Raw genomic sequence first — 24,479 nt, 5'->3', positions numbered from 1 at the left:
AGCAAAAAATGGGAATGTTGATACATTGAACCTATGAGAAATGGGGGGTTAGGTTCTCATGACCACCAAAAACTAATCTTTCACAAGAAATTACTGAAAATACACTTTCCTATATACAGTTCTTTATAACAAAATAATAATTCTAATAATATGCACTTTCCCTAACACAGAAACCATGAAATAACCCATAAAATGCAGTATACAAAATTGGTAATACATAAAACATTTTTCTCACTAGTATTTCCCTAGAATTCTGTGATCCTTTGTGATAACATCTCAATTTTAAAAATTGATTTCACATGATATTCATTTTTCATAACATATGAAATCTACAGTACCATAAATACTGTATAGCAAATAAAATTATCAAAACTAAAACATTTTTAACCTGAATCTTACTTTCCACTGTGTCAGATGGTGATGTGAAGGCATTGCACTGTATACTATGCTACTGTAAACCTCTTTACCTTGGCTGCCTTCTGAAAACCAAGGGAGAGATTGCTGGCACTTTAGTTGCTGCTATTAGAAAACACCAAGACTAGTGAGGTCACAAAATCATCTCCAACAGTGTTCCCTTCACAGCTGGTGGATGGCATTGGAGATTGTGAAAGACATACCAAATTGAAATAATACATCATCTCCACAAACTTGCATGTATCATACTTCTCATTTTTTTCTCTTCTTAACATAGCTGAAAATGTGTGTGGTTGCTAAGGCAAAAGTGAAAATGAGGTTACTAAAAATCATGCAAATGCTTGAAGTCGAAAAAGTTAAATGTGTGAATGTGGAGGATTAACTGTATATGTTACTTCTGGCAGTATAAATTATTCACATATTTTGTGTAAGGTCATTATGAACCCTGATTCATTTGTTGGGGAAACACAAAGAGGTAACACTTTTATTTTATGTAGAGAATAAGAAAGAAAGAAAAATTTCTCCACAAATGGGATTTCAATTATTTTCAGATAGTACCATGGCCACATGTGTCTTCTGTAAAATCAGATTTCTGAAAGTGTTTCTTTTGTCCAATTTATTTCAAGTGGTTGTGATTCAAAGGACATGATCTATGGGTCTCAGCCACCATATCTCTTATGTCCAAATGTTTCCCTCTTCCCAGCCCAAATGATGAGGAAATGCAATTCCAAATCAGAGGTTTTTAGCCTAGAAGATAATGAACCAAGATGTGCTTCCTTCTGTCAACTGGACTTTTCCAGAACTGGTCTCTAACCTATGTATGGCCAGAGCTTCACAAAACAGGCCAGAGACCAGTGAATCAGGAATTAGAGAGAAAGTTTATTTTCTAAGTGAAGAAAAAGGCTTGCAAGCGAGGGGGGTCTATAAATATATGTGCCAGGGACCCACTCGTGGTTGGGGAGCCCCCCAGGGAAGTGTGGGGAGATCCCAGTACTCATACTACTGACTGTTCAGTGAGTTGTGGCCCTAACAATGAGGGAGCAACAAGCATGTGACAAGTTTGATTCACTGCAGGACGTTCCAGCATTGTCCAGTGTTTGTCTTTGACCAGAGAACACCTGGTGAATTGTATGGCTAGCCCGGAGGGTGAGATCATGCAGAGGATGATTGCAAAGGATTATCCTGCCAAGCTCAAGGCACAGCTTACTTGTTGGGCCTCAGCTCTGGAAAGCAGGGAGTCTAAATTTTACTTGTCACTTCCATCTCCTCTGAATGCTTAAATACAAATACCATTAAGAAATATAGAAATTCCTATACAATATAATGGAATGTAGAAAGTAAAACCAGAAGTACTATATGCATATAGAAACATGCAGAAAACTAGAAGTACTATATGAATGTAGAAAGTAAAACTAGAAGTACTGACCACAACCATGTGAAAAATATTGTTGAAAAAACAGTGGCTTGGGTGCCTACAGAAGGGCTGGACAAATATTTTATACTCAACTCCTAGATGGAGTTAGGAGTTAGGAATACCTGAGTTCAAATCTAGCCTCAGACATTTACTAGCTGAATGGATATGTCAGTTAACCTCAGTCTGCCTCAGTTTCCTCAACTATAAAATAAGGATAATAATAGCACCTACCTCCCAGGCTAAGGTTTAAATGAGAAAATATTTATAAAGTACTTAGCATAGTGCCTGGCACATAGTAGGTACTTAATAAATGCTTATTTCCTTCCTTCCCTTACAGTCTTACTCTGGAATGATTTACATGGACCTAGAACAGCCACCAAGGGCATTATGAGCATTAGAAGAAATATACTTACCCCAACTTAAATAGCATAGTGAGTCTAAGGAATTGCAGCAAAAGCAGAAACAAAGGAATTCAAAACAAACTTAACCTAACCCTAAGACTGCCGCTGCTAGCTGTATGTAGTTTTGAGTGTAGACTAGCCCTTATGCTAGGATCAGCCACTATGAGTTCAGCAGAGGAAACATCAGAGTAGAATATAATCACACCTCACAGCAGAGGATAGAAAGTGCAAGTGCCAGTGTTAGTGACACAGGGGGCTCCATGTCTCCATCCAGGAGTATGATTTGCCTATGTATGTTCCCTTTCCCACTAGTGGTGTAGAAATTTGTAGAATAGTGTGTTTTGGGGGTGGGACTGGGAGAATGTTACTTTTTGACTATCTTGGTCATCTGTTTAATTAAATTAATCCCTTTTACATTAAAACAGTATATCCTCTTATTGGTCTGGTAAGAGAAAAACATTAGTGGGAACTATTGAGCTATGGATTTGAATAGATGTAAACCTAAAATGTGCCTTGAACCTGGAATACCTTTCAGAGACTCCCATGCATGAGGAGGTGAAAAAAGCCAACCCGTGCCCATTAAGCTCTGATACTCATGCAGAAAGCACTGAAGGACATTCTAAATTAAAGGAAATGACAAGAGCAAAGGCTAAGAGAAAGGATTTAGGTCACATGCAGGACACCATTGGTTTGACTGCAATGAAGCACTTCTTGGGTTAGGAAGTACATGAATAATCAGACCCTTGAAATACATGATTTTAAATGTGGACTTCACTCAAAATATCAGGGAATATCTGTAAAAAAATTTTTGAAAGTAGGTGATTTGATCCAAATAGTATTTGGAGAAGAAAATGGTAAAGGGAGGCATGCTAAGAGGCTTGTAACAAGAGTCTAAGTGATGAATAGACATTTAGGCCTACATTAGACTTATTACTGTGTAAAAAGGAGGGAGTGAATCCAAGAGATGTTATAGAAGAAATAACAGATAAATGTTTACATGGTATAATGAAGAAGATAAAAGATTGAAAGACCTATTAAAGTGGAAAGCCTGGGAGAGAAGAAAGTTCTAATTGATTATAACATGAACATTTGGACTGATCGACAGATTAGGGAGAAAGATTATTAGCCCAATTGTAGGTATGGACCTGAATATCAAAGTGTCTTAATGCTTAAGGAAGGATTTAGTCTGGGAGAAGTGATAGAAAGCTCTGGGTACAAGAGTTTGGGAATATATTTGGGAGTAATCTGTATACAGGTTCCTGATTTGGGGATTGAGGTTACAGTGCTCATCCCCAAAGACTGGATGGGCACTTGTTAGATATGTTATAGAGGGATTCTTGGTCAGGTATGCTTGGATTGGCCTGTTAGGTCTCTTCTACCATGGTACAGTTGGAAGGAGTGCTAGATTTGGAGTCAAAGAACACAAATCCCCATTCTATGAGTTACAGCCTGTTTGAATTTTTGGGCATCACTTAGCTTCTCTTGGCCTTAGTTTCCTGATCTGTTAAAAAAAAAAATTAAGAGACTGAAATTTCCCTTCCAGCTCTAAATCGTTGATCCTATGGTTTTATGATCCTGTGTTGGGGGTGGAGAGATCTGGGAGAGGGTTTCATGTGATCACAAGGAATAAAAGAGGTTATTATGATTTATTAATTATATTTGCCATTGATGCTTATTTTTATTATACAACATTAAATTTCCCAAATTTTAAAAATTAACAAAAGTATCCCCTTTATTAAGGGCATGGTAATTTTAGTTCATTTTCAATTTATCATTGCATCCAGAACCTGAAGAGTCAAGTCTATAGAGTCATACTCAGTGCTTCAGTATTCTAATTTTAAGTTGAAGGTTTATTCATTCTATTTAAAAACAACAACAAAACTCAGACTACCCGTGCCATTCCCTTAATTTTTTAATTTTTTTTTTTAAGTGAGGCAATTGGGGTTAAGTGACTTGCCCAAGGTCACACAGCTAGTAAGTGTTAAGTGTCTGAGGCCAGACTTGAACTCAGGTACTCCTGAATCCAGGGCCGGTGCTTTATCCACTGCGCCACCTAGCCGCCCCAGCCATTCCCTTAAAAATACGTTCAAGTAGAATGCACAGTATGGACACACTTTGGCAGCTGTGTGAAAGATGGATTGTAAAAAGAAGAAACTGAAGGCAGAGAGACCAATTAGGAGGCTATTGCAATAATCCAAGGAAGAGGTGATGAGGGTTTGAGCTAAAGTGGTAGCTTTGTGAATAGAAGGGGGTGGATTTGAAAGAGGTTGTATGGGGCAGAGCCAAGATGATGGAGGAAAGGCAGTGAGCTCTCAAACTCATGACACAATCACTCCAAAAAACATCTAAATAATGCCATAGGACAATGCCTGGAGCAGCAAAACCCACAGAAGAATGTGCTGAAATCATCTTCTAATCAGGAACAGCTTGGGAGGTCAGAAGGAGGGAGCTGCTATGCTGAGACAGGAGTGGAGCCCAACCCCACAGTCACCCTGACACAGATCCAGTCCCAGGAAGGCCTCACCAGAGAAGGAGACCCCCCAGAGCCTCTGAATCAGCTGAAGCACCAGTGTCATCTGGAACTAAGCTCACAGTCTGGTGAGAGGGATGAGCCCTGGGCAGGGGGGAGACTACAGGGGTCTATGCTGGTGCTGAGGCAGAACTTGCGTTTTTCACCCTTGCTGGGAACCAGGAGGTAGGCTTGAGTAGCAGTGGCCCAGGTGGGGGAGGGGCACAGGCTTATCTGAGCTGACAACCACAACACAGAAAGCTGGTTGATTAGCAAGTTGGTCTGGGGTCATCTATGGACCAGGGAACAGGCCAGGTGAGTGAAGAACCTGATCCTCCTTAAATCATACCACCTGGGACTTCTGAAGCTTGGAATAGTACAGCCTGGAAACAATGCCCAACTTTAAGGAGCTAAAAGTCAAGTAAAAGAAAGGCAAGATGAGCAGACAGAAAAAGGTAAGGACCATAGAAAGTTTCTTCAGTGACAAGGAAGATCAAGGTGCACACTCAGAGGAAGATGTCAACATCAGGGTCCCTATATCTAAAGCTTCCAAGAAAAATATGAATTGGTCTCAGGCCACAGAGGCGCTCAAAAAGGAGTTTGAAGATAAAGTTAGAGAGGTAGAGGAAGAAATGGAAAGAGAAATGAGGGTGATGCAGGAAAGACATGAGAAAAAAGTCAACAGCTTGAAAAGTCAAATTGGCCAAATGGAAAAGGAGGTACAAAAGCTCTCTGATGAAAATAATTGCCTAAGAATTAGGATTGAACAAATGGAAGCCAGTGACTTTATGAGAAACCAAGACACAATAAAGCAAATCCAAATGAATAAAAAAATAGAGGGCAATGTGAAATATCTTCTGGGAAAAACTGCTGACCTGGAAAATAGGTCCAGGAGAGATGATTTGAAAATTGTTGGTCTGCCTGAAAACCATGGTCAAGGAAAGAGCTTAGAATAATCTTCCAAGAAATTGTCAGGGAAAATTGCCCTGATATTCTAGATGCAGAAGGTAAAATAGAAATTGAAAAAATCCACCGATCACCTCTAGAAAGCGATCCCAAAAGGAAAACTCCTAGGAATATTATAGCCAAATTCCAGAGCTCTCAAGTCAAGGAGAAAATATTTCAAACTGCCAAAAAGAAAGAATTCAAGTACTGTAGAGCCCCAGTCAGGATAGCACAAGATCTAGCAGCTTCTACATTAAAGGACTGGAAGGCATGGAATATGACATTCTAGAGGGCAAAAGAAATGGGATTACAACCAAGAATCACCTTCCCAGCAAAACTGAGCAATATATATAATGGGACTTTAATGAAAAAGAGGACTTTCAGGTATTCATGATGAAAAGACCTGAACTAAATGGCAAATTTGACTTTCAAATACAAGACCCTAGAGAACCATAAAAAAACTGGAGTTGGGGGACATACCTAGGGTTGTGCAGTGGGTGACTGTCTTGTGTCTGAGGCCAGGTTTTGGCTGGGATCCCCCTGGGTACAAGGTGGATGCTTTGTCCACTGTGTCACCTATCTGCCCCATGATGCCATCCTTAGGGTTAAATTGAGGGGTGAGGAAAATGCACTGGGGGAGGGGGAACAGCAGAGGTAGCATGGGGTGAAATCCCACATGAAAGAAACAGGAAAGGGCTTATGGAGTCGGGGAAGAGATGGGAGAGGAGCAGGGCAGTAAATGAATTTTACACTCATCAGAAAAGGCTCAAAGACCTTAAATTCATCAAAGTTGCCTCAAGGAGGGATTAACACACACACACCCAACTGGATGGAGTTATCTATTTAATCTGGGCAGTAAATGAACCTAACACTCATCAGAATTGTCTCAAAGACCTCAATCTCATTAGACTTGGCTCAAGGAGGGAATAATGTGCACACTCAATTGGGTGGAGTAATCTCTCTAACCCTGCAGGAAAATAGGAGAGGAAGGGGATAAAGAGAGAGGGCCAGAAGAAGGAAGGGCAGATTGGGGGAGGGGACAGACAGAAGCAAATCCCTTTTGAAGAGGGATAGGATGAAAGAAGATGGATAATAGAATAAATATCATTGGGAAGGGAACAGGATGGAAGGGAAACAGTTAACAATAGTAATCATGAAAAAGAGAAAAGGGGGAAAATTGTACAAAAAATTTTTAAAGCAACTCTTTGTGGTGGCTAAGAATTGAGAATCAAGGGAATGTCTATCAATTGAGGAATGATGGAAAAAGCTGTGTTATATTATTGTAGTGAAATAGACTTGTGCTACAGGAAATGACAAACAGGATGATTCCAGAAAAACCTGGAAAGACTCATGACCTGATGTATAGTGAAATGAGAAGAACTGGGAGGACATTGTGCGTAGTGACAGCAGTATTATTCAATGAGCAATTGTGAATGACTTAACTACTCTCAGCAATACAATGATCCAAGACAATCCCAAGGGACTGATGATGAAGCATACTATCCAACCCCATAGAAAGAAAGAACTGATAAAAAAGAGCACTTGTGGATTGTATATATATAACCTGGTTGCTGTCTTGTGGAGTGGGGAGGAAAGGGAGGGAGGGAAAAAAATTTAGAACTCTAAATCTTTTTTTTTTTTTTAGTGAGGCAATTGGGGTTAAGTGATTTGTCCAGGGTCACACAGCTAGTAAGGGTTAAGTGTCTGAGGCCAGATTTGAACTCAGGTCCTCCTGACTCTAGGGCCAGTGCTCTATCCACTGCACCACCTAGCTGCCCTAGAACTCTAAATCTTATGAAAATTAATGTTGAAAACTACCCTTACATGTAACTGGAAAAAATATACGTTTGTTGCAAACAAAAAAAAAAAGAGAGAGGTTGTAGAGGTAGAAACGACAAGGTTTGGCAACTGTTTGAATATAAAAGGTAAGAGTGAGGAGTCAATGATAGCCAAGGTTGTGAACCTGGATGATTTGAAAGATAATGGTGCCAAAAAAAAAAAAAGAAAGAAAGAAAGATAATGGTGCCCTTGAACAAGGTAGAGAAGTTTGAAAGAAGGGTGGGTTTTGGAGAAAAGATATTGAACTGAGTTTTACATATACTCAATTGCCCCCCAAGATGTCTAATATGAAATAAGGCTAAAGCTTAGGACAGAGACTAGGGCTTGATAGAGTTAGAAATGGAGATCTATAGATATTCAAAAATAGAGAGAGTAGATAGATCTATGTATGTGTGGGCATATAGATAAATATGGATATATATATACATATGTACATATGTGTGTGTATCTATACATCCAACTATCTGGCTATCTGTCTGTCTTCTCAAAATTACCATTCCTAACAAAAATGTGTATGTTGGTTCCTCCTGTGATGACTGCCCCAGGACCCTACTCTTTAAGTTTACACATGAAAAACTATAGCTCATGAGCCCCCACCAGGGCTTTTTTTTTTATTATAAAAGTATTTTAAGGGGCAGCTAGGTGGCACAGTGGATAGACCACCAGCCCTGAATTCAGGAGGACCTGAGTTCAAATCCAGCCTCAGACACTTAAAACTTACTAGCTGTGTGACTCTGGGCAAGTCACTTAACCCCAATTGCCTCACCAAAATATATATATATATTATTTTCCAGTTACATATAGAGATAGTTTTCAACATTTGTTTTTATAAGATTTCTAGTTTCAAATTTTTCTCCCTCCCTCCCCTCCCTCCCCCACTCCCCAAGACAGCAAGTAATCTGATATAGGTTAAATATATATAATAACATTAAACATATTTCTGCATTAGTCATATTATAAGAGAAGAATCAGAGCAAAAAGGAAAAAACCTCAAAAAAGAAAAACAACAGCACCAAAAACAAAAGAAATAGTATGGTTCAATCTGCATCCATATTCCTTTTTTTTTTTTTCTGGATTTGGAGAGCCTTTTCCATCATGAGCCCTTTGGAACTATCTTGTACCGTTGTATTGCTGAGAAGAATCAAGTCTATCACAGTTGATCAACACAATGTTGTGGATAATGTGCACAATGTTCTCCTGGTTCTGCTCATCTCACTCATCATCAGTTCATGCAAGTCCTTCCAGATTTCTCTGAAATCTGCCTGCTCATCATTTCTTTCTTTTTTTTCTTTTGGTGGGACGGTGGGGGTTAAGTGATTTGCCCAGGGTCACACAGCTAGTAAGTGTCAAGTGTCTGAGGTCAGATTTGAACTCAGGTCCTCCTGAATCCAGGGCCGGTGCTTTATCCACTGTGCCATCTAGCTGCCCCTGCTCATCATTTCACAATAGAATTCCATTACATTTGTATACCACAACTTGTTCAGCCATTCCCCAATTGATGGGTGGCCCCTCAATTTCCAATTCCTTGCCACCACAAAAAGAGCAGCTATAAATATTTTTGTACATGTGGGTCCTTTTCCTTTTTTTATGATCTCTTTGGGAAAAAGACCCAAAAGTGGTATTTCTGGGTCAAAGGGTATGCACAGCTTTATAGCCCACCAGGGCTTTTACTTTTAGTAATGGACACAATTAGCTCAAATCAAAGACAGTTACTGAACACTGTTACAACTACATACTGCATCAGTGGATAGAGTGAGCACAAATGAAGAGTACACTAGTGGAGAGCACAGTTAGAGAACACATAGCCAGGGCAACTCATACCTCTGACGGATGATCTCCTGCTAGACACAGTGTCCTCTGAGGAAAGGTTGCTAGGGGCCAGACCAGGTGTCTTACATCTGCACAGGGAGTCTACCTCTTCCTGCTGCCACCTCATAGCCAGCCTCCTCACAGGAGATGACCTCAGACCACACCTGTACTTATCCCCTGAGCTTTCTATCTCCTGCTGATGTAAGGTGTCCGCTGAGGGGCCAGGTCAGGCATCTTCCATCTACCCCAAAGCAACAACATATCTTCCACCTCCTGCTGCCAGACAATTCTCCCAACTGGCATGTGGAAAACTTCTAGTACAAAGAAGAACAACACTCCCCTTGATTTCAGACTTTCCATTTCTTGCTCCATCTGTACTTTTAAGAGTGTCATCTTCCACTCAATGAATATTCTTACACCTGGTCATACCCTTTCATATCCCAGTGACTCTGAACTCCTATAGATCATTATCCAAACCCCATTCCTCATCCCCTATCACTTGATTCCTCATTCCCACCCCCCTCAAACCTCCCACCCCAAAGTTTCAGCCCTTCCACTATACCCTCTGGAATGCCTGTTCCATAGGGCAACAAACTGCCCTTTATCTTAAATCTTTTCTTCTTCCACTCCTTCCAGCTACTAACTTTTATTGAAACCTGTGTCCCCACTGATGACACCACTTCCCTGGCCACTCTTTCACTAATTTTCCTTGGTTCATTGGTCAAGGTAGGGAAGTTGGAATACTTCTTGAACCCCCCATTGCCACTTCCAGCATATAATTCAGAAAACTGTCTTCCTTTGAGAGTCATGCTATCCCAATAAAAATCCTGGTAGTTGTCTACAGGTTACCAGGTCATTCCCCTTCATTCCTCAATGAGTTCAGTATCTGGCTTACAATTTTTCTCTCCTTTCCAACTCCTGCACTCATATTGGGGGACTTCAACATCATATTGATTCTCCTTCAAATACCCTAAGCACTCAGTGCCTCAACCAAGTCACTTAACCATGAGCTACTCCTCCACCATACCTCAGCCATACACAAAGATGATCATACCCTCAGTCTTGCTATCACCCACAAATGTAACGCCTCTCTTCAAGAATCCTGAAAGCCACTTATACAACTACAAACTATTTTTTCACCTTTCCCTATGCCTTCCCTTAAAAAACTACACTCATCAGGCATACCATGACCTCTCGTCTCTTGATCTCGCAATTCTCTCCTGCCATCTCCCTTGCACTAGCCACTCTCTCCTCTTCTCCCCATACTGACTCCCTGATGACTGAATTCACCTCTACACTGTCCCTGGCCCCTTTGTGATATTCCTGATTATGCACTCCCATAATTCATTGCCTTCATTCTTTTATACATACTACTGAACAAAGGTAGAGAAAAATCACAAAACCATTCTAACTAGGTTCACTACAAATTTATATTATACAACCTCAATTGGGTTTTCACTGCTGCTGGGCAACTCACTTTAATAACTTCCTTATCAACTCACTCTCCCACTCCCCACAGCTGCTCTTCCAGACCTTTTCCTCCCTCCTCAAATCTCTCATTTTCTCAGCTGAGAATATTTTATATTTTACAGACCAAATTAAAGCTGTTTGCCATGAAATCCCTCTTCTCTCCTCTTCCCTGTCCCCTATTAGGTACCTTCTGCCACTCTCTCCTCCATTACCCCTGTTTCACTTGATGAAGTGGCCTCACTTCTTAGTAAGGCTAACCCTTCTCCTTGTTCAAGTGATCCCATTCCATCATTTCTCCTCCAATATACTGTCCCCTCCCTTGTTATCCCCACACTACACTTATTTTCAATCTCTCCTTGTCTACTAGTTCATTTCCTACTACCTACAAACATGCCCATCTCCCCTATCCTAAAAAAAACCCTCATTTGATCCTTCCATCCCTGCTATTGTCCTATATATCTTCTGCCTATGTAGCTAAATTTCTCCAAAAGGCCATCTACAATAGATGCCTCCACTTTTTTTCCTCTCTTCTCTCACTATCTTCTTTATCCCTTATAATCTGACTTTCAACCTCATCATTCCACTGAAACCACTCTCTCCAAAGTTACTAATGATTTTATACCTCCACATAGTAGGCATTCAATGCAGGAATTCAAAGAATAAAACCACTGCTCTAAGTTTGCTGTTTAGTAAGGGAGCTAAAACATATACAAAGGTAACTATAATACATGACTAAATATCAAAGTAAAATCAAAGAGATTGGCAGTGTTGTGCGAATTCAGCTGAGGGAGAAATTATGCCTGAGAGACTCAAGACAAGCTTCAGAAGATTGCATTTGAACTGGACCTTTAAAAATGGGTAGGAAGAGGGCGGCTAGGTGGCACAGTGGATAAAGCACCGGCCCAGGATTCAGGAGTACCTGAGTTCAAATCTGGCCTCAGACACTTGACACTTACTAGCTGTGTGACCCTGGGCAAGTCACTTAACCCCCATTGCCCCGAAGAAAAAAAACAACAACAAAAAATGGATAGGAATGATGGGCAGTAAAATCTAGGAGAAAAGGCATTCTAGAAATAGATGTGAGCAAAGGAAGGCAAAAATGTCTGGAATCCATTTCTAGAATGGCAAGTAGTCCAGTTTGCTTAATATATAGGGGGAACAAAGATAAGTATTCTGTTAGTCTGTAAAGACAGTTTGAGGTTCAAGTCAAGGCACTGAGAAAGAAGTGCTCTTAAGGGAAGAGTAGAGTTTCTCATCTCTCCATTTTCGCCATTCTCTGCCCCCCACCCCCCACCCCTTTACTGTGTCATTGGAAGGACCAAACCAGTAGAAGAAAAAGTGTTTATCCAGGAGTTGAGATTCACTGCCACCCAAGGGAGGAAGAAACTTTAAGAATCATAAGCTCTTACAATAGAATTAAAATTTTCCTTGTTTTTAGAACCTGGTGCAAGAGTTAGGAATTGTATCTGTTTAAGTTATTAAAACTTTAAAACTGTCGGGGGCAGCTAGGTGGCAGAGTGGATAAAGTACTGGCCCTCGATTCAGGAGGACCTCAATTCAAATCCAATTTCAGACACTTAACACTTACTAGCTGTGTGACCTTGGGCAAGTCACTTAACCCTCATTGCCCCCCCAAAAAAAAACTGCATTAAGACTTTGGAGATACCCTGCATATGTATAGTCTGTTTAGTAAGTCATCTCACAACATGCATTCACATTACATACTATGAGCAATTAATGAATAGCAAGTTTAGAAGCAGATAAAATTCAGACTTAGCATTTTAATCTTGTGCCTTCCTTACTCTTCCTAAAGCACAAATACTGTCCTGAGGTGCTCGCCTGGATATTCTTGTTGTTGCCCCCAATCGTAGCTCCTTCTTCCAGGATTTGTTGTGGCCATAATCCATTCTTCTTCTTATCTCTGCTGTCTCCTGTTCTACAACTCATCCCCTCAGAACCAGGTTCTCCCTGCATTCCAAGATATGAGATAACCTGAGAAAATCATATAGGATGCACCAAAGCTCCTCCCTCCAGAACCTGGACCACATATGTGTATTATAGTAAGGACTTTTTGAAGACAATTATTTTGTCTTTCTATTGTATTATATTGTATTTTTTTAATTTTATTTTTAATTTATAGAATAAAACAAACATTTCCATAACATAGTACAATTTTTAAAAGATAATTGTATATGAAACTGCAAATCTACTATGCACAACCTGCTATTCCTTTCAAATATACAACAAAATTATTTTTTCTTCCCTCCCCTTGCCCTAGAGATAGGTACAATTAGACACAAATAGGTGTGTGTATGTATATGTGTGTGTGTGTAAAATTATTCTATATACACTTCTGTTAATCAGTTCTTTCTCTGGATGCAGATAGCATCTTTATTCATATGTCCTTTATAGTTAATTTGGGTATTTATAAAAGTAAAAATAACTTACTTATTCAACGTCATTCTTAAAACAATATCGTTGTTACTGTATACAATGTTCTCTTGGTTCTGCTCATTTCACTCTTCATTATTTCATGTAAGTCTTTCCATGTTTTTGTAAAATCATTGAGCTCATCATTTCTTATATCACAGTAGTATTCCATCACAATTATATATTGTGTATTATTAATGTATATTAATTTATAAACCAAAAATAAAAGATGGGTTAGTAAAGATGAAATTGGCCTAAAATCTCCCTAGCACCTACATATGTATGTGTATATATATACAAATATATATGTATGTGTAAAATGACTAAAGTTAATAGTCTTAAGAATAAACAAAAATGGCTTTTATCCCATAAGAGCTTGACAACCCTTGTCTTAGACTATGTTCCTTCTAGCAATTGGTTCAGGTGGGCTTCCTCATCACAGAAAGAACATCACAGTCATAACCTAAAAATATTCACTGTACCCAAAATATATTTCAGAACTCTGTCATGATACATACATACCTAAAGAACTAGCTATCAGGAAAAACAAGTTTACTGATAAGTGCTATCTTTCAAGTATCACATGTAGTTTAGAAATTCCATGAGCCTAATTTGGATGTCCTGGGGAGTCATGTCTCTTGTAATAGAAGGTAATCTATAACTTTTCCATTATAGTGGTGGTAATGGCAAATTCCTCCATTGAAACCTTGGATAATATATTTCTGATATTTCCCAATCACAACCTCGGGCAGTCTATCAGTGGATTTTATGAAAACTACAAAGCCCAGAAATACTGTACCTCTCGTGCTTCTAAAGATTGTGAAGAGAAGGGTGAGTATCCAGATTCAAGTAACAGTTCCTTTCCACATTTAGTAGCTGAAAGGGAAGAGATAATGTATCATTAAGATCACTGTCAGTGCAGAAGTTATTTCCCCAGCATGGGGACTCTGTGAAGCACTTTAATACCTCAAGGAAGACATAATGGGCAAATCCGTTAGAGGAGTTAGTAGTAGTTTGTTCTACAGAAAGTTAGTTAAATTGATACTTTCAGACCAGTACGATACTGCTGAACAGGAATGGAGTCATGCAGTTCCATGTCTGAACTTCTGACAGAAAGCAAGAAGTCAAACTCTGTGTTAAAGGGAGAAGATATGGGGCAGCTAGGTGGCGCAGTGGATAGAGCACCGGCCCTGGATTCAGAAGGACCTGAGTTCAAATCCAGCCTCAGACACTTGACACTTACTAGCTGTGTGTGACCTGGGGCAAGTCACTTAACCCCAATTGCCTCACAAAAAAATAAAATTAAAATAAAGGGGAAGATAGTTTAGAGATACCTTAGCCTCTTTAATCCATTAAAAATCTTAAGACTGTGACTCATAAGCTGAATATTTTAGAATAGAAAAAGAATAAGAGCTTACCAGGCCATTAAGCCAGACAATATTAACTAGCTGGTAGTTTAATTTGTGTTCTTTCTGACTAACAAATTATCCCAAGAGGCCCAGTTTTGTGGTGTCCCCAGGGTGTAGTTTCTGTTCATGGTATTGCCTTGACAGTACTGAGATGGACAATAGTTCATATACTTTTAAAAAATCAGACCTACAGGTTAAACTGATTGAAAACCCTAAAGCAGAAGAATTTAAGGCAGCCAGAAATAAATTAGACTAGTCCTAAAAGTTCTGTGATGTTGGAGAAAAGGGAAAGAAAGTCTTCATCTCAAACAGAAACCCTGGTTAAAATCTTTGGTTCACAAACATTGGGATTTGTCTTCTTCACTGAAACCTCCGCATTATGGTCTCTGATTATTTTTCGGTCAAGCTGGTATGGAGATTAAATTAGACCAGCTCTATGGAGCACCTGCGTACACATTCAAGTAACTATTTCATGGAAAGGGGGACAGAGTGTGGGGTGAGAGGGGATGGAAGAAAGGAGGTTCCATGGACAAGGTTACCTAATGAACTATGTGCAAGCCCAGCTGTCCATAACCTAAAATATTTCCTTGTATATCATCTATGTATGATAGAAAATTACTATTATATCATGTTATCATATTAAATCACATTTATCTTCACTCTTGTTCCAAACAGTGGCATTCCATTCACCTCCTTCAGTTAACCAGCAAATGTGTGTATATATGTAGATACATACGTATATATCTAAAAAGTCCTAAGTTATATTTTAACACAGAGATGTCATACAGCTGGCAGCAATGCTACTAACTGTTGCCAAGCCAAATTAAAATATAATTGGGAAATATTTAACAAAAAAATAAAAATACAATTAAACATATACAACATTACATTTTAAAACTAAGTTAATATGTGGCCTGCAGGAATCTTTATGTACAGCTTAGTGGCCTTTTCTACTTTAACAGCTCTCTGTCACACACACCCCAAAGGCTTTTCTCCTTTTAAAAGGTTCCCTACTCTTCTCATAAGTATGTCTCCTCTAGAAATTTTTTCCTTACCTGATCCTTGAACAGAGTTGTAAATTGTATAAATGGTGCCTGTCATTTTTTTTTTCAACACAAAAGAGTGGATCAATATCCTTTCACCTAAAAAGTTCAGGAAGAATTTGTTCCCAATCATTTATAATTAGTGTGAATAAGTTTCATTATCTCTGACTTTAGAATTGTCTCCATCCTTTTATAAATGTTTTATGGGACTTAGAGGTTTCCACAAAAGAGGTAGTCAGCGAAGCAACAGCATTTATCTGGCATATTTTAACTCTCATAATGGAAGGCAGAAGAGCTAACTTGACAGCTAGGAGCACGATGGGGAGCCAAGGGAAGTTGGGACAAGCATCATAGACACTAGAGAGGAAATAACTGGCTCTCTTGAGGAACAGGGTGTCTCCGTGACTCAGCTAGGAGGCCCAGATATTAATGAGTAAGATCTAGGACCTTTTTTTAAAATGTGTACCTATATCTTTGTGCAAATATGTACCTGTATCTATGTGCAAAAAGATATATGGGGATTAAACTGTACATAGCACTAGAGTAACCAAACAAGAAGAGCAAAACTGAAAATTAGAATTTGACCACTATAAAAGTTGTAATTAATTACACTTAAGTTAATTGGTTTATCATGTATATTTTATAACCTGTGTAATACCATAGCAAAAATAATGATCAAAATTCACATTTATGTTGTTATTTTAATATTTGTAAAGCATTTTCCTTCCTTACCAGCCCAAGAGGTAGTTAGTGTAAATATTGTCATTATTACCCCTGTGCTGAGGGGTTAAGCTAATTGCCTTGACATATATCTGAGGTAGTATAAAAATACATATCCAGTCTCCCAGTCCAGTACATTTACCACTATGGCATACTATCATTTTATTAAATACACTCTTGACATTTTTTCTGTTAGGTATCATGCTAAATGTTGTCTAAGCTTCCTTATTTATAGAGCTCATGTAGCATGATCATCAAAACTTTAAAAAATTAAAGGAACATTTGTGATAAGAGAACCTTTCCAAATGTAGAGTTCCCGCTTTGTTTCCTCAAGAAACAGTACATTTCCTTGATGAAACAGTCAAAAATAACAGAATATAATAACCTATGCTAACTAACAATATGTTAATAACAATATAGAAAAGGGAGAGAGGAAAGTTTTGTCCAGAGGGGCAATTTTTTGTCCTCATGAACCAATGCTTTGACATTGGTCTTGCAAAGCGAGGGCCTCTACAGAGAGTACATATTACAGATGGGGTATATTATAACAGAAAGAGAAAAAGAAAAAAAACAACAAAAACAAAACAAAACTGTTCATTTAAAGTCTCTAAAAGTCTTTTCTCAGTTGTCCTCTAGGTGTAATCGTAGAATGGAAGTCTTTTCAGGGGTTGATGTGTGGATGCTGGTAATCAGCCAGGAAAATTTCCTATAAAATTGAGTTTAATACAACTTTAAAATAGCTTTGTCAATAATCAAATCAAACAATGAAAGTTCTCAAAAACATGTCTAAGGGAATTCATAATCTTGGTTGTTACACATGAAACATATAATAAAACAAAAATTGAAACATTCTTTAAAATTATAATATTACTATAGTCCCCCCTTATGGAGGGTAATTGAGAAGACAATTGCTGTAATATTAATTTTTAAAAATAATTTTTATCTTTGTTTCATCACTTTTTGCATTATCTGCCTAATTATCCTCATGCCATTATGAGAAATTTAAAAATCTAATATAATTGGTAACAGGGCTAAAATTCTAGCTAGTCTGTCTAAAATATCTAATGAGTGGTCGCCAATAAATTATAAGCTTTAGCAAGAGTTAGACTTTTAAGCATTTATTAAGGAGAATAAGAATTTGGTAAAGAGAGAGAAAGGCCTAGATTCCTATCTATTAAAGGAAGAGCACATTTCTAGCTCTGCTCTCCACCAGAGTCCAAAGGCCAGAGAGTCAGAGCGAGTGCCACTCTCTTCCTTCCTCCTCCCACTAGCCCGTGTCACTTCCTGACGCCAAAGAAAAGACTCCTGGTCTTGCCCTCAAAGACCTTCGCTTCATGGGCAGAACTCTTCTACAGTAAGTCTCCAGCAGGTGGCGTCATTCCAATCGTTACAAGAGATAAGTAAGAAATAAATCAGATCATCCCATAATGAGTATATCACTTTTTGTTATCCTCAGGTATTACATATGAGAAGAATATTTATTCATGGAAGGGTCATGGGATCGGAAAATATATTACCTCAATGGCTGTCTCAGGTCTCATTTTCCTTCTCGTACTTTTTCTTCTTGAGAGCCAACTCTGGAAATTGAGAAACAAATTGAGTCGCTGTTTATTCTTTCAGTTCTACACAAAGTGGCATAAGGTAAGTGACTAAGCATGTGATTTAGGAATATAACATTTTCTATATGACTTTTCACATGGAATTTTTGCTGCTGTTGTACTGGCCCACATATAGTACATGTTCACTGCCATCAAATGGAAGTCAGGGATTTCTCTGAGTAATCAAAAATACAACTATGACACTTCAAAGTACCATAAGATCATTTATCTAGAGATGGGCAGGGACCCTAAAGGCTACTTAGTACAAACCCCTCATTTTTCAGATGAAGGAAAAGTGGCCAAGGTGGAATTTGAACCTAGGTCCTCTGACTCCAAATCCATTTCCCTTGCTACCATACCGTACTGTTTCTGACACATACAAAAAAACCCTTCTATTCATTTACATCCAGTATTTTTATACATTAAGATAGGCATAATACTGACAACAAATAATGTTCATAGTTTGAAATAAAACATATAAATTAAGCTGATAATTTTCTAGTCTTCACTCCCTAGACTAGTTTCTTTGGCTTTATTCTAGTTCGTGGATTTGTTAAATGACTTTTGCCTTATATAACTCTATACCCATATGAACTTTTGTGTCAGAGTAATACAAAAATATGAGAGGAATGACTTTAAACTTGTACTGCTTAACTTCTTACTTCCAAGATTCCTGACGTCATCTTGTGAAACTCCCCTCCGTTAATACAGTCACAGCCTCTTGTGTCTTGCTACACAGTCTTTGTTTCTATGACTGACATTTCATTTCCTGGTGGTGAACTTTCTGGTAACAAAATGAGCCTCTATAAACTTAGCTAAGATGGTTCACAGTGTCTGTTACTGTGTCTGGGCGCTGTTCAGGCTTGTACTTTAATAATTGTTTTAAGCAAATGATAAATGCCACTGATACTACCCAGGAAGAACAGATTAGGGGTTTCAGTAAACAGTAAACCAAAAGGAAACACAGGCTTCCAAGGGGGAAGTAGAAATGGAAGAAAGAAGTATAATAAGTTCAGTAGAACCTGGAAACTGGGAAATATATGCTACTTGGGTAGCCAAAAATCTAGGAGTGAATCGCTAGTTGAGTTAAGGATAGAAATGGGGGAACCAGAAAGATATCCTGCTCAAAGACAGCTCTTCCTGAATTAGGAGTAGAAATCAGAAAGTTTTTTTTACAAAAACAGATTTCTTAAGGATTCAAGTTGAGAGTGTAATAGGTCATTTTGTTAGAGACCTAGCATGAGAAAGTACTGGGGACAAATGGCTGGGCAAAGGTATTTAGAAACTAATAAATTCTTATAAATTATAAATAAGGATAGTCTTATAAATAAAACTAGTGCCTACTAAGTTACTGTGGGGAATATGAAAAAAAAAAAACCTAGTACCAGGGGAAGCTAGGTGGCACAGTGGATAGAGCACTGGCCCTGGATTCAGGAGGACCTGAGTTCAAATCTGGCCTCAGACACGTGACACTTACAAGTTGTCTGACCCTGGGCAAATCCCTTAACCTTCATTACCCTGCTAAAAAAAAAATTAAAAAGCAAAACAAAACAAAAAAACAACCCTGGTACCAGTCCTTAAAGGACATATAGTTGTAACTCAATAGGGGCTGAGATAATATTTTGGGAAAGATGATAAAAATAATTCTTTCATAGTACTTTAAGGTTTACAAAGCACTTTCGTGACAGTAATCTTGTGAAGTAGGTAGTAAAGTTTTACAGATGAGGAACTGAGATCAAAGTTAATATATTCAGGAACAAACAATTATCCTCCCTAAACCCATGGCTAGCACTTTCCACATGAAACAATAAAAAGCAACCTGTAATTAAGTGCTCATCTGTATGGTACAGAATATAAGTGCTATAGGATAAAAGGGAACTTTGGTGAAGGCTCCAGATGCAAGGGATCTAAGGGAAACTTATCTCATGAGATAATGATTTCAGTATATAATTCTATATACCTGTAATTGTCTATATATGCTTTGTATCTTCATTGTATCCTCATACCCATAGTATTTTTTGTTGCCATCTAGACACCTAAGACTAGCCCCTAGTGCTTTTTATGACCCATTATGAGAAATAAGGCAGATAAGCCACATTAAGGAATATGACAAAGTGAGCCTGGGTAACTCTATTATCACAACTATTCTTTAGAAGCTTACGCTTTGAGCTCAAAGCCTCAAGTGGTTGGACATCTTTCATCAATATGACATTCCAAAAGAGCAAACATGAGTCTTGTTTGACATAGAAGCAAGTGGGCTAAGAGAGGCAATATTCCTAGTCTGTTGTCCCCCAGCAAGGAGAAAAGCTGAAGATATCACAGAAGACTTGAATTCAGTCTGTTTTGTCACCCCTTTGGACCAGCATGATCACTCACTCACATGTACTGAAAATATTCCCTTTTATTACCAAACATTTCCTGAACTTCCACAGGGTATATGACATAACAGTAGAGCCTACAAAATCAAACCATGCATTTAATCAATGCTTATTGATTCATTTAAATATAGAGTTTACTTCTTATAGTCATCTGTGACATGGGCAGGAAAGAAACCTTTCTTTTGAGACTACTCATTCTTTTTTTTTTTTCTTTGGTGAGGCAATTGGGGTTAAGTGTCTTGCCCAGGGTCACACAGCTAGTAAGTGTTAAGTGTCTGAGGCCAGATTTGAACTCAGGAACTCCTGACTCCAGGGCCGGTGCTCTATCCACTGCGCCACCTACCTGCCCCGAGACTACTCATTCTAAACTATGGAGCTCACTGGGCTCTAGGTCCAAACCCAGTAAGGAAGATTTTTTTTCAAATTCCTTCTACTTCAGTTCAGCACTCTAAGAGCTCCAGGTCATTTTGTTATTTTTATAAAAAATTATTAGTGTACCTATAATTTCTTATAAAGTTCCCATTTCTAGCAAAGAATAGGTATTCCTTGGTCAAAGCAGCATGAGCCCTGCGTCCAGATATGAAGGACAGAGTTTATTTTGAACCTCAGATCTGAGGTGATAAATGGGAAATCTTCCTTAAAGCCCTTTTCAGAGTTTCCCATCATCAACAACAGCTTCAACAACAACAAGCATTTATTAAGCTTTTATTATGTACAAGATATAATGTTAATATTTTGGGATATATAAAAAGGCAAAAACAATCTCTGCCCTCAAGGAAGTAAATTCCAATGTGGGAAACAATATGCAAACAACTATGGATGTGCAAGATCTATACAGGAGATAAGAAGGCATAAAGTAGAATTTAGTCTTAGAGGAAGCCAGAGAAACTAAAAGGAGAAAAGGAGGAGGAATAGTATTCCAAGCATGAAAAGGATAGTCAATGGAAAGATATGGAGCCAGGAGAGAAGAGTGCCATGGGTGAGGAACAACAAGAAAGCCAGTGTAGCTAGATAATGGAATAGATGAAGAAGAGCAAAGTGTAAGAAGATTGGAAAGGAAGGAAGGGCTCAAGTTTTGAATGACTTTAAAAGTCAAACAGGATTTTATATTTGATCCTAAAGGAAACAGAGCCACTGAAGTTTACTGAGTAGGGAGGATATGGTCTTTCCAAGATCACAACTGGCATCTGGGTGGAACACAGAGTAGAGGGAAAGAGCTGAGGCAGTAAGACAAGCCAGCAGACATGAGGCAATGGGAAGAGAGACTGGTACTTAGGGAAAGAGTTCTGTTTGGGATTTGGGGATTTGGGATTTTGAGATGCCTACAGGACATCTATATCAAGGTGTTGGTGATACAAGATGGGAAGTGAGGACTGGATAAACAGATATAAGAATCATCAGGATGAAGATAATAATTGAATCCATGGAAGCTGATGAGCTAAGAAAGCTAGGTTATAAAGAGAAAGAATAGAGGAGAACCCAGGATAAACTCTTGAGGGACACCTAAGATTAATACATGTGACCTAGAAAAGGAATTTCAGAAGGTGCAGTCAAACAGGTAGGAAGTAAACCAGGAGGGAGAACTGTCACCAAAATCTAAAGAAAAGAGAATACTCAGGAAAAGAGAGTGATCCACAGTATCAAAAAGAATAATTTACCCTAACTGGCCATTACAGAAAAAAGATTGAGGAAAACTCACAACGAACAAAGTAAAGTCCAGTTTAGGAAGACCGGCACCAATTTATTTTCTCTAATTAGCAAATGGCATGCAGCATGTGGAACTCTTCCTGAAAGAAGAGCTCAAATTTCCTTTGCTGAGTGAAAGTTTTAAACCTTTTGCCCACAGTGGTTACAGACCTTGGGCACTCAAAGTTTTATGTCTTTACTGGAAAATCAATCAATTCCTGATTTCCTGGATGTTCTTAGTTCCAAATCAGGTTGACAGTTCAAATTTGAAAGCAAACAATATAACAAGATCATATGATTGAAGAGGGGTTGTTACAGATAAGGCTACCCCTAAATGTTTGTTTTACAAATATTGGGGATGGGGGGGCAGAGCCAAGATGGTGGAGGAAAGACATTAAATGCACAAAGCTCCTGATACAATTACCCCTAAAACAGCAATAAAACAACTCCTGGAGCAGCAAAGCCCACAAAAAGACAGGCTGAGATTATTTTCCAGCAAAAGACAGATTAGAGGGGGCCATGATAGGCTTTAAGGAGAGTCCAACCCCTTGATCACACCAACACAGTCCCCAGGCATGCTGCGCCAGAGAAACTTACCCCCCAGCCTCCAAATCAGCTGCAGCACCAACCTCTTCTAGAACAAAGCTTATGGTTGGGTGAGAGGGCTTAACAGCTGGTGGGGGGCGGGGTACAGAAGTGTCTGTGAGACCTAAAGAGGAATTCAGCTATCCCAACCCAGCAGGGAACCAGGAAGAAATCCTGAGTGGCAGGAGACCCAGGTAGGGGAGGGGCACAGGTTCCTCAAAGCTAAGAACCACAGCACAAAAATTTTTGCTGGCTGGTTAATTAGCAAGTTGGCTTGAGATTATGTTTGGACCAGAGAACAAGCCAGGTGAGAGAAAAACCTGCCCTCCCTCAAATCAAAACACCTAGGACCCTCTGAAGCTTGGGACAGTGTAGCTTGGAAGTAGGGCCCCACTGTAAGAGGAAGTTAAAAGTCAAGTAAAAAACATCAAGATGAGCCAGCAAAGAAAGTTGAGAACAATAGAAAGTTTCTTTAGCGGCAAGGAAGATAGAGGTGCACCCTTAGAAGAGGATAACAACCTCAGGGCCCCTATATCCAAAGCTTCCAAAATAAAAATATGAATTGGTCTCAGGCCATAGAAGCACTCAAAAGGGACTTTGAAGAGAAAGTAAGAGAGATAGAAGGAAGATATAGAGGTAGAGGAAAGAATGGAAAGAGAAATGAGAGTGATGCAGGACAGTCAGGAGAAAAAAGTCAACAGCCTGAAAAGCCAAATGGAAAAGGAGATACAAAAGCTCTCAGAAGAAAATTATTGCCTAAGAATTAAGATTGAACAAATGGAAGCTAATGACTTTATGAGAAACCAACACACAGTAAAGCAAATTCAAATGAATAAAAAAACCAGAGGGCAGTATGAAATTTCTCCTTGGAAAAACAGCTGACCTGGAAAATAGATCCAGGAGAAATAATTTGAAAATCATTGGACTACCTGAAAACCATGACCAAAATAAGAATTTAGACCGCATCTTCCAAGAGATTGTCAGGAAAAATTTCCCTGATATTCTAGAAGCAGAAAGTAAAATGGAAATTGAAAGAATCCACTGATCACCTCCTGAAAGAGATCCCAAAAGGAAAACCTCCAGGAATATTATAACCAAATTCCAGAGCTCCCAGGTCAATGTGAAAATATTGCAAGCAGCTAGAAAGAAATAATTCAAGTACTATGGAGCTACAATAAGGATAAAACAAGATCTAGCAGCATTTACATTAAAGACAGAGGGTATGGAATATGATATTCCAGAGGGCAAAGGAAGTGGGATTACAGCCAAGAATTATGTACCCAGCAAAACTGATTATAATCTTTCAGAAGAAAAAACTGGACTTCAGTGAAAAAGAGGACTTTCAGGCATTTGTGATGAAAAGACCTGAACTGAATAGAAAATTTGACTTTCAAATACAAAACCCTGGAGAAGCATAAAAAGGTACACAGGAAAAAGAAATCATGAGGGATATTAAAAGATTAAACTGTTTACATTCCTACATGGGAAGATAATACTTCTAACTCATAAGAATTTTCTCAATATTAGAGTAGCTGAAAGGAATACACTTAGACAAAGGACACAGGTCTGAACTGAATATGAAGGGATGATATATGTAAAGCATTTATTTTTTGTTTATCCTTGGTTTTGTGGGGCAGGCAGGGTCGGGTGGCTTATGTATGGGGCTGTATTTGGGCTTGGGACCTCCTGGGTCCAGGGCTGGTGCTTTGTCCACTGTGCCACCTAGCTAACCCATGATGACATCTTTAAAATAGGGTTGAGGGGTAGGAGGAATACACTGGGGGTGGGGGAAGGGGAGAGGTGGACTGGGAAGAGGTAGCTCACATGAA

At 38.8% G+C, this 24,479-nt stretch overlaps 1 protein-coding gene across 1 annotated transcript in view; it reads left to right on the top strand.

The window, feature by feature from the left end:
- LOC122751450 (phospholipid-transporting ATPase ABCA3-like) overlaps window positions 1–24,479 on the top strand; it is a 161,907-nt gene that overhangs the window by 111,675 nt on the left and 25,753 nt on the right. The window contains 3 exon segments of the mRNA XM_043998512.1: window positions 13,907–14,062; window positions 17,860–18,044; window positions 18,713–18,788. Of these exon segments, the coding sequence (XP_043854447.1) occupies window positions 13,907–14,062; window positions 17,860–18,044; window positions 18,713–18,788 (417 nt within the window).

The sequence above is a fragment of the Dromiciops gliroides genome, chromosome 1, assembly GCF_019393635.1.
Source record: "Dromiciops gliroides isolate mDroGli1 chromosome 1, mDroGli1.pri, whole genome shotgun sequence".
Lineage (NCBI taxonomy): Eukaryota > Metazoa > Chordata > Mammalia > Microbiotheria > Microbiotheriidae > Dromiciops > Dromiciops gliroides.
The sequence above is the reverse complement of the archived record's forward strand: the minus strand, read 5'-3'. Positions and strand labels throughout refer to the sequence as shown.